Raw genomic sequence first — 12,136 nt, 5'->3', positions numbered from 1 at the left:
ACATAGATAATTCAACCCTTTTCCCCAAAGATAAACCATAAAAATTTGTCCTTTTCCTCAGAGACGAATCACAAAAATTTTGAACTTTTCCTCAAAAACGAATTGCAAGACTTTCGGACCCTGCCTTAGAAACAAATCGCGAAAACTTTTCGGATCTTGCCTCAGAAACGAATCACAAAAACTTTCGGACCCTGTCTCAAAAACAATTCACAGAATCTTTCGAAACTTGCCTCTGAAATGAATCACAGAAACTCGACCTCTTGAACTTGCTTTAGCAAGCGTAGATAGAGTACTTTATATGCATCTATTTTCAGCCTCCTTGACTCCTTGAATTTCTTTGAAGATTACAGAGGTTTATTTCTTGTTATGAGATATGCGAAGTGCCTTGAGGGAGGACAAGACACTTGAATTTATAGTCTTCCTTGAGGGTCGAATGGGTGCCATAAGTGGTTGAGCCAACTTGTGCGAGAGGAGCGCTGACTTGTGCAATAGGATGGGCCTACTTGGTCTTCTCGTGGAGGGAAATCATTATTTCAAAATTCAAATTTTTCTTTTTCCAAAGGACATGAAGAACATGCCTTTATAAATATTTCTTTGACAAATACAAATAATATAAATTCTTTTGAGCATGAAGAACATGTTTGCAATAAATATATAATGATGAAAATATACATTATGAAAACCGGCCATAGTTACAAAAATTCAACATTGACCGTTGCAGCTTCAATCATTGCAATCCATAGACAGATATTAAGAGCATTCGTAGACAAATGTTGGCATCAATGACAACACCATTCAACATGATCACCACAACAAATGTAGCTTCCCATAAAACCATGAGTCGCTAAGAAAGTTCACCTAAAGCCCTCCAATCCTCTTAGTGACGATAATGACCTTAAGTGAAGCTTCAAGGGACAAGGCATGGTTTGACCAACCAACTGAATATGGACTCAAGGACAAAAGACACAAGTGTAGGATGTTTTTTACTTGGATTTTGACTTGCGACCTTGGGCTTGCAATGGTGATAAATGCTTCACTGAAAAGTATATGTACCTTGCTGATAGGCAAGATAATAGGAGGTAACACTTTGATTTTCCACTAAGAACTTAAATGCTTTGAAATTGCCAAACACTTCATTCTTAGATTAAAGGAAGAAAGAAAAGCCATTAATGAAGGAGAGGAAGTACTTAGACCCCGCAAGAGAATGGGTTGCCATAGACCCACAAATATCACTACGAATTAGCTCAAGAGGCTAATCATATTGCCTCATTGCTTCCCTAGCACACACACTTTCTCTCCATTGTGCCGTGGTATACAATTGGAGAGAAGGTTTTGATCAAGCTTTACTTTATCACCATGATCAATTTCAAGGTCCTGTTGGTTGTATCTTAGATTTTCAAGTGCATGGAAAGAAGGGATAAAGTTTGACTTGGGCATGGACTATGGAGCTTATTTTTAGGAGGGAGTTAATTATTGCTTTGATGATCGTGTACATGATAGAATGATCATTTTTGACTTTGTCACAATGCTCAACTTTGAACTATATTGCAAATCTATAAACAAAAGTGTTGCACAACTCATACTCGTATAAGACTCTTCTGGCTATTGACTTGGCAACTCGTATAAGAATCGAGAACGACGCATATATGACTTGTATAATACTTGGCAAAATATAGAATCCCTCGATTTTCCCTTCCCATCCAATTGATCTAAAAAAAAATTCGAAATTTGCTGCCAGGGATGGGTCTTATACGGGTCCATATGAGTTTGATACGAGTCGTATGTGAATCAGCACAGCCTCACATGGTTTGGGTTCGAGTTCAGGTTCGACAATGATTAGGTTAGGTTTGAGTTCAAATTTTTTGATGAGGTTTGCCATATATATATATAAATGAATTATAGGATAAAATGGTAAGAAATCAACATCAGTAAACATAAAAAATGCTATCACAGACGTGGAAACTGCAAGATTAAATTACAATCTTGAGTTGTGACATGAAGTTATGAATTTTGATTTATGGACTTGGTCAATGGCTATGAGGTTCGCTGAACCTCAACATTTTTTTAAGGTTCGCCAAAATTCGAACCTAAAAGTTAAAGTTCGACGAACCTTGTGACATAGAGCGCAAGTAAGGGTCTCATGCACGGGTTCTATGAGAGTTACTCGGTTTGGCATATGACTCGTCAAGGTCTGTGAGCCTTATAAAGGTCATGCTTCACTGATAAACAGGAAAGCAAAATCTGCCAAAAGCGTGGAGACCCTCGGCTAATTTTCTATCTCACAATGTGATTGTTGTATATTGTAGCTGCATAGTGCCTTCAATTTATTCTCTCTTTGTAGATAAGGCTGCTAGACTTGATGCTGATATATGATGCTCACTTCAAGTGACAATGTTCTTAGATCTTAGGTTAAGAATTCAAGAAACAAAGTGGTGTGTGATCATTATGCAGATTGTATGCTTATCATGTAGATAATGGTGCCATTGCTTAAGTGCTTCAAACAAGGAGTAGAACTATTTGTTGTATGTACTATAGTTGATCTTGGCTTGTGACAGAGTTTATGAATGGTATGGCAATGGATGGTCTCCTTGCTTAAGTATGGTGCTTATTTCTAATTGTGAAGCATTGGTTTCAACCTTGAAGTGCTGCTGAAGGTGAATGATAACAAGCACTAGAGTGGAAAATAGATCATCCTTCGATCTTTGGAAAGTCATGTCAGACGCTAGTTCCCATATAAGAGTTTTCTTGTTGGTGAGCTGATTTAGAGGATGAGCAATATGAAAGTAGTGGTGAATTAACTTTATGTAGAAGCTAATGCCACCTAAAAAACACTTCCAAGTTTGAAATAGTGGTGGGAGTGGGCCATTCTTTTAGTACTTTTCTGTTGTCAGGATTCTGTATTCCCCCTGTTGGTCAATGAGGATCAAGATGCTTGAGCAAAGTCTGGCCCAAGAATGACTTTGATGCCAGACAAAGTTGGCATCTTCAGTTTTAGTGATGTCACCCACAAACATGCTTCCTCTTCTTCCTCTTAGGTTTTATCTGTACTGAATGTGCGTGCCCCAAAACATGGTTTTGATACCATGATAAAACCTTTATGAGAGGAGAGAACTGATTGAGAAACAATCACAATTCTTGGATGTACATTTTATTAAAAAAAGAATTGCTCATATAGTCAAGTTGATGTTTTATTCAACTGCTTGTTGAGGTGGTTTTGTTAACTGTGGAGATAATTATGATTAAACTACTATGTTATTACTTACAATCATTAATGTATACATCACTTCACTTATTTAACCTAGGAACACCTAACGCCTAACACCTAGAACTAAATGGTCATTAACTTTTAAGCCTTGCATGTTAATTCACTATATACTTAATATTTCTAGAGAACCAATTGTGCTTGCCATTTTTGCAAGATATTGAAATATGAGACACTATTATTGGGAGATTAGTATTTATTTTCACCAACCTCTTATATGTTTATAGGCTTGTAAGGTGGATATCCCACCAGCTGGAAATGGTCCTTGGATTGTTTTGTATATTGACTGCGCTTATATTTTGTATTTTTAGTTCAGGACAACTAATTAATTTGTTTCTTCTGTAAATATTAGATAGCACGGATTTGGTGCTTGAAGAGTTTTCGTTGTGTGGAGGAATACTCGACTCCAAATAAGGCTTCTTTGGTTGACCTGGACTTTGACAAGAGCAAGGTAGTGTCTATATTTCTCTAAATGATTGATTGTAGTTTGCTACTGATAATATTTTGACAGTATCTTCTTTGCAATGTGGGTACATATTTTTTTCTTTTTTCTTTCTTAACTCAGTCCTTGCTGATTTTAGTAGAATAGAGTAAATATTGCCTCCCGAGAAAAAATGTCTGTGGTTGTAGGTGTTAGCTATTCAAATTGAATATTTTGATGTTTATAGAAAAATTCAAAAATGTAATTCCTAGAAGTTTTTTGGTTTTCAAAGGTTTCTGCTATGCCCCTCTTGTAATTGAATAGTTGATAAATTGCCATATTCTGACATACTATCCAACTTGAAGAACAACAGAACTGTGAAAGTTGAATTAAGCAAGGGGAGCAAAAATAACTGATCAAGGAATTAACAATATAACAAATGCAAACAATCTTGGGTAGTTTTAATATGTAAATCCACTTCAGTAACTTCTTAATGCAAAACTTCTGTGTATTGCAAACAAAGAAACTAGTGACTTAAAACAAACTGTAGTCATCCTGGATTGTGATATTCTGACATGCTACCCAACTCAAACAACAACCAAATTTTTGAAGTTGGATTAAGTAAGGGGAGCAGAAATAAATGATCAAGGAATCAACAATATAAAAATTGCAAGCAATCTTGGGTAGTTTTAATATACAAATCCGCTTCAATATCTTAATGCATAAATTCTAATATTTATCACAAACAAATAAACTAATGACTTGAAACAAATAGGGGTCATCCTGGATATGTTCCAGAAGGTACTTGGTTCACCAACCACCCAACGAAACTCCTTTTGCAGGATTGCAACCTTAAGGCGAGGTTTGTATCTCAGTCCATGTCTAGCTCGGAGATCTAATTTTCTGTTAAAATTGGCAACTAGGGCCAAACTCCATGTGGGTCTACTTATTTATGGCAGCTAATATTTTTCTTGGATTCCTCTCGTTGAGAGGTGTAGGATTTATCTAAATATCATCCGTTTCCGATATGTATTCATGGAGATATGAATTTATTTGTGTTATGTGACAATTCGTCAAGGTCGGTCAGCAACCAAATTACCCCCTCTTGTCCTCCACGTTTTAGTATAAATAGAAGAGGTCCTCAAGTCATTTGGACACACTCATTCTTGTGATCTCTCTCTTCATTCTGTTTTGGGTTTGATGAAGGAGAGATCTAGAGGGAGTGCTCTAGGCTCTATGCTGCCCTAAATCTAATACGCAGTCATGAAGGCTAAACGCTGTCATGGAAGGATGCCCTAGACTCTAACGCAGTCATGGAAGGAGCCCAAACACAGTCAGGGAAGAAGGCTTCCTTAACACAGCTAGGAAGTGACCTAAACGCAGGTCTAATGCCGCTGTTCTTGTCACCTAGAACGCAGTCAGTGAGGGTTTCATAGGCAGCAAAAGGAGGCATGTATTCGCTGTAAAGAGGGGACCTTGACAAGCCCTAACCGCAGTCTTATCAAGTGTCACAAGCTGGTGCCCTAGACGCAGTCTTCTATCCGCAATCTTTGAAGAGACTAGGCCGCAGTTTAAGGAGGGTTTTTATGTGCCCTAACTGCAGTCAGTACAAGCCCTAACCGCAGTCATAGAGTTGGCTCTTATATGCTGTTCAAAGGGTCCTCAATCTGCTGTCCTAAGGAGAGGTCTACTCGTCTCAAGAGACCCTCAAACGCAGCAAAAGGAAGACCCAGATCCGCACCACAGAGAGGTTTCTATTCAGGGTTTGACTGCTACCTCGGATGGGTACCCAGGTTAGTCTCATGGTGATCAACGCATGACAGAAGGACGCAAGGAGGTCTGTGCTTGTATCATTCTCGGCATACCTGTAAATTAAAGACGTAGTCAAGATAGTCCTCGGATGGACGGAGCAGAAAAGAGGCACTGTATTAATATGAATTCTGGGTTAGATTCATTCTTGACATAGTCACAATTTCTGTGATATCAATCTCAACATTTCTGTGTATAGAGCTTTATCTCACAGTATATGGATCTGCCTCCTTGCAATATTAATATGTATATCAGTGATATCACAACAGGTCTCGGTATATATGTGTGTGTGTGTGTGTATCTGTGCTCCTTCATGGTTTGTGTGCAATGAGAGGAAACAGTATCACATGCATTGGTGATGTTTTGAAGACACTCTCTTCAGCGTTGCTATGTGCTAGGCCGCAGGCCATAGCACCATAGCTAAGACTACCTTGGGGCTGCTGTCTTAGGATTGTTTGGAGTTTGTTCAGATCAGCCATTCATCACAGTCAAGGGAGTTTGAAGCTGCAACCAGAATTACTAGAGCAGCTAGCAATTTGTTGGATGCAGCTTGGATGGATGCAGCACAGTGATGGGTGCAGCATGGTGTTGGATGCAACTTGGATGGATGCAGCATAGTGATGGGTGCAGCATGGTGATGGAATCACCTTGGAGAATCAGTTGAAGCAATATGCCTTCACCTAAGTTCAGATCTGCTATCTCATGTGTCATCTTCTTAGAGAAGATCTTTGCTCTTATTTTGATGAGTCAAAATGTTGACTTTTGATGTATATGTACTCTCTCTCTGTGTTGAACTATTGAAGAATATAAGAAGAATTGATGAAGGGTTTCCCCACATTGGGGTTTGTCCTTGGCTGGCGCCTGCCACATCTTGTGTCCTCTTGTCTTCTAATGTTTATGTTTAATGTTCTATCTGCACTTTACTATCATGCTGATGTGATTGCTAATCTGGAATTGATATTGAGCTAAATGAAAAATTGAAGTAAGTTACTCTCAGCATAGAACATACCTAAAATTAACATGGTATTAGAGGTGAGGCGAAGACAAAGCCCAAGCAAGAGTGAAAGAGCAATCATTGAAGACAGTTGGAAAGGACGAAAAGGCTCAATTCTAAGCCTCCATAAAGTGCACCAGCTACAAAGAACAAGTACACCAAGGGTGGAAGGAAACGATGATGCCCTGTAATAAATTTGGCCATTATGCAAAGGAGTGTCCGAATAGAAGGGACACATCACTTGATGATGATAACAATCATTCCAGGGACATCTTCAATGATCGAAGGAATGACAGGTACAATGGCAAAGGAAAAAGAAATGCAGGTCGTTAGGGAAATGGCCGACTCTTCAAGAAGCAAGGATCTCCATGTATGAAGAATCAAATGTTGTTTCGGATAAGCAAGAGGAGTATCACCTTATATCAGCTATCTTCACTACCTCTCCTCCGGACACTATGGAAAAGTTGTATATTGGTAGTGGTGCTTTAAGGCACTTCACCAGACACAGGGAAGCGCTCTCTAATCTGATAGAGAAGGAAACAATCATGGATATTATTCTTGGAGTCAATGCCACCTATCTCGGAAAGGGTGTAGGGAATGTTACCCTTCAATTGAATGAAAGTAACATGATTCATTTACAAGAAGTTCTTTATGTACTTGTTCTCAAGAAGAACCTAGTGTCCATGGAAGATGTGTTAAATTATGGTATGTTCTATGCTTATAACAATTTACTTCTTTTTCTTATTATATTCCACAGATTAACAATCACATATACATAAAGTAAAGTGCAGATAGAACATTAAACGATCGATAGAAAACAAGCCAAGACAAGAGACACAAGATGTGGCGGCTAGCCAGGGACAAACCCCACAATGTGTGGGGAAACCCTTTGATCAAATCTTCTTTTATCTTCAATAATTTAGCAGAGAGAAACAGTACAATAAATCTGATTTATATCAGCAGTAGCAAACCCTAGATTAGCAACATCAGCATTAGCGGCTTCATCATCAAACTAGGGCAGACGATATCTCACAAACCGACCGTCGGATCGGCTTGATTCCACCACCAAAAGTTGCGGCTTCCAGAGGAGGTTCAGATGAACCTACAACATAGTTTAGATGAGGAGATATTCTAGTCCACGCAGGTCAATCTTTACTTCTGCAGTTGCAGCTTCAGTTTCGGCAGCTTCCGACTTCAAACTAGGGCAGTCAATATCTTGCAAACCGTCCATCGGATTGAATTGATTCCACCACCAAAAGTTGCGGCTTTCAGAGGAGGTTCAGATGAACCTACAACACAATTTAGATGAGAAGATATTTTAGTCCACGCAGGTCAATTTTTACTTCTGCAGTTGCAACTTCAATTTCGGCAGCTTCCTTCAAACTAGGGCAGTGGATATTTTGCAAACCGTCCGTCGGATTGACTTGATTCCACCACCAAAAGTTGCGACTTTCAGAGGAGGTTCAGATGAACCTACAACGCAATTTAGATGAGGAGATCATCTAGTCCACGCAGATCAATCTTTCCTTCTGCAGTTGCAGCTTCAGTTTCAGTAGCTTCCGGCTTCACATGTGTGAGAGAGAGACCCATTTCTGCGCAGTAGAGAAGAGACTCTTTTTTGCGCAGTAGAGAGAGAGAGATGTGATGAGATGAGTGAGTCCAAATGAGGAAATGTCCTATATTTATACACAACGTTGGTGTTTGAATAGATGCGACTGTTGGGCTTCTAAGCCTACATGAGTTGTAGTTCGGCTTGATAATAATTCCATAATAAAAATAAATTCATATCTCCATGAATACTTATCAGAATTGGATGATCTTTATATCAATCCTACACTTCTCGACGAGAGGAATCTAATAAAAATATTATCAGCCATGAATAAGATGACCCACATGAAGTTTTGCCCTGGTTGCCAATTTTAACACTCCCTCTCAACTAGGGAGAACTTCATCTGCAATCTGTCTATCGGTCGTTACTATTCATCCATCAAATGCACTGCCCTTGTACAACTTGACGCTTGCCCTGCTCTGCTCTATTCTGCCTATTCTGCTTTGTCTTGTTTATCCTTGTACTAATCTGTATTGTTCTGCTCTGCTTTTGTCTGAATTATGAAGAAGAAGAATTGATCGAGGATGTATCATACTGACTCAAAAGTCAGTCTCAGAGTATGTACCACTGGTCCTAGACCAGTCTCAACCAACCCGAAGTCAGCGTCATAGTGAGTGCAACTCCACTGGTCCTAGACCAGTATCATCCTCCACTGACTCAAAGTCAGTCTCAGAGTGCGTACTACTAGTCGCAGACTAGTCTCAACCGATCCGAAGTCAGCTTCATAGTAAGTACCACTCCTACCACTGCTCCCAGACCAGTATCGCAGTCTCAGAGAGTGTACCACTTGTCCCAGACCAGTCTCAACCGACCCGAAGTCAGCGTCATAGTATGTACCACTCTCACTGGTCCCAGACCAGTGCTGCACTGACACGAAGTCAGTCTCGGAGTATGTACCATTGGTCCCAGACTAGTCTCAGCCAACCCGAAGTCAGTGTCATAGTAAGGTACAACTCCTACCACTGGTCCTAGACTAGTATCATTGATCCCAGATCAATGGAGGTCATCTTAGCGTAGGGAGTACGGTAGATACAACGATACGTCCATCGGTACTACTATGGTCCCTAACTTCATTTCCCTGCTCATTGATCAGATGAGAGGTACTTCCCATGAGTCCCAGACTGCATGGTTAGGATGCCTCGACAGGAGAACTAATCAATCCTGTCCTCATAGTAGAACACATCAATCTTGCTACAATCGCCATGGAGAACACATCAATCCAGGCCGCCATGGAGAACACATCAATCCAGGCCTCACAGGAGAACACATCAATCCTGCTGCAGTCGCCATGGAGAACACATCAATCTAGGCCTCACAGGAGAACACATCAATCCTGCTACAGTTGCCATGGAGAACACATCAATCCAAGCTTCACAGGAGAACACATCAATCCTGCTACAGTCGCCATGGAGAACACATTAATCCACGCCTCACAGGAGAACACATCAATCCTGCTACAGTCGCCATGGAGAACACATCAATCCAGGCCTCACAGGAGAACTAATCATCCTGCTACACAAGAGAGCGAATCATCCTGTTCCACAAGAGAGCGAATCATCTTGTTCCAGTGCACACCACCAGGGGAGGGTGAGTCACCCTGTGGTCGTATGTTGCTCCAGTAAGAACCGCAAGCCCTCAGAGCTCCCAGAGCTCAATGTATGCAACATGCAGGACCCTTGTACAAGGGTTTCTTGACGACTCCAAGTTGTTTGAGAAAATCACAGATTAGATCTTTCCTCGGGGCTTTGAAAAGGTGTATCGACCTGTACATCATCTTAATGCGATGGAGCCTCCTTGCTCGTCGACTTACCATATCCCAGATGATGTCTATCTGTTGGAGCAATCGATGAATACGGGATTCCTCAATAATCAAATCCCACCTCTGGTTGTTACAGAGAATCACAGTGGTATCTAATGTAAATCCAAACAGCTCACTAAAGAGCTTTCGCAACCAGACTGCCTCACACGAGGTCATGCTAGCAGCAATATATTCTGCTTCGGTGGTGCTCAAAGCCACCGACTTCTGCTTCCTGCTCATCCAGGATATCGAAGTAGATCCCAAGGTGAAACAACACCCGGAAGTGCTCTTATGGTCCACCACACTGCCTGCCCAATCAGCATCAGTATATCCAAGTAGTCTCACATCTCCGGTAGTGTATCTTAACCCATTGTGCCACGAAGATATCTTAGAAGATTCTTGGCATCAATCCAGTGAGGCTCAACCAAATATGAGCTTATAATGCTAACTGCAAAACATATGTTCGGATGGAGGTTCACCAAGAACATTAATGTGAATGAGTTTATGAAACTCAGAGGCATTTCCCAAATCTGGTCCGACATCACTACCATATAACTTCTAAAAGTTAAGATCCTCGAGGTAGTCACAGGCTTGCAGTCCATCATACTGAATCTTTCCAATATCTTTACCACATATTTTCCTTGAGATAGGAAAATTTCCCCTGGCTTCTGCCACACTTCAAGTCCTTGGTTCTTCATTTCAAATTCAGAAGCCAACTCCCTCTTACATTTGTGAATGAGGGTTTGCACCTGTTAGAAAGAGGTCATCCACATACAGCACCAGCATGAGAGGCTTGTCATCTTCAACCTTAAAGTAAAGGTTAGGATGGGCTTCACTCCTAGCGAATCCCAACATCATCAAGTAGCTATCGATCCTCTCATACCATGCTCGGGGTGCTTGCTTCAGCCCATAGAGAGCCTTCTTCAAATTGCATACATGCGATTTTCGATCATAAATCTCAAATCCTTCGGGTTGCTCCACGTAGACCTCTTCTTTGATAGAACCGTGCAAGAGCGCGATCTTGACATCCATCTGATGTAGGTTCCATCCTTGTGAAGCCGCAAGGGCTATGATCGAGCAGATGGTTGTATATCTGGCAACAAGTGCAAATATCACATCATAGTCTATACCTTCCTTCTGGGAGAAACCACAAGCAACAAAATGAGCCTTATACTTTTCCATACTTTCATTTGCTGCATGCTTTATCTTGTAAAGCCATTTAGAAGTGACAATTGTCTTGTCTTGGAGTCTGGGAGCTACTTCCCAGACATCATTCTCCATAATAGACTCATATTCTTTGGTCATAGCATCCTTCCATACTTGATGCTTGACGACATCTGAGAATGATGGAGGCTCATTTTGTATGATCGTGCTCATGATGGTCAGGTATCCCTGATACCTGTTAGGTTTCTTACTTTCACAGAAGGTTCCTCTGGGTGCAGCATGTCCTTCAGCATCATCAAGTATCCCCCTAAGCCATGAAGGCCTCTTCCTAGAAGAGGGAGGCTCAGGTGGATAAATAAGATCCATGGGTTCCTCCACATCAGGGATTGTTACATCATCTACCCATAGAGACAGTTCCACAATTGTACGGTTCTTCCTTTTCGCCACACCATTATGCTCAGGAGTATGTGGTGTAGTAGTCTCCCTCTTAATGCCAACCTCAGATATGCTTGAGTGAACCAACTGTAATATATCAGAGGTCTTGCTTTGGCTTGAGGGGAATGGTCCCCTTTTGAGCTTTCCTTCGGCACATCGTGGACATACACCTTCTTTCTCTACTCGAAAATTCAGGCATCCTTGTCACCATTTGTCTTACACCGGGTAGAGCTTTATAATGAAGGTGGGAAAACCTCCGATGCCAAAGTTCGGACTGAAGAGATGTGTCATAAGACATGACACCTACCTGACTTTCATCGACTTGATAACATGAAACCCAAGAGTAAAGGCATCTTTAATATTATTTTTCGATACACGTACCTTGCCATCGCTGAAGGTTACCTTATAGCCTTTGTCTTCCATTGTCGAGATGGACACCAGGTTCTTTCGGAGGTCAGGTGCATCTAATACATCCTGGAATTTCTAGGCTTCTTGAATGCTTGTCCTCTTCCTTGATTCTCAGCTCTCCTCTTACCTTTGCTATTGAATTTGTCATTCCTTTGATTGCCATCAGAGGGATTTTTTATCATCGTCCCAGTGTGAGTCCTTTCTATTAGGGCACTCCCTTGCATAGTGACCTACTT

At 40.9% G+C, this 12,136-nt stretch overlaps 1 protein-coding gene across 1 annotated transcript in view; it reads left to right on the top strand.

Moving 5' to 3' along the window:
* Positions 1-12,136, top strand: part of LOC149236052 (F-box/WD-40 repeat-containing protein At3g52030-like) — a 344,460-nt gene that overhangs the window by 160,334 nt on the left and 171,990 nt on the right. The window contains 1 exon segment of the mRNA XM_089372304.1: positions 3,615-3,713. Within this exon segment, the coding sequence (XP_089228430.1) occupies positions 3,615-3,713 (99 nt within the window).

Source organism: Pinus tabuliformis, chromosome 8 (assembly GCF_031772625.1).
Source record: "Pinus tabuliformis cultivar Carrire ecotype Pingquan chromosome 8, CPIR1, whole genome shotgun sequence".
NCBI classification, from domain to species: Eukaryota; Viridiplantae; Streptophyta; class Pinopsida; order Pinales; family Pinaceae; genus Pinus; species Pinus tabuliformis.
Note: the sequence above shows the minus strand (reverse complement) of the source record. Positions and strands in the feature narration are given on the sequence as shown.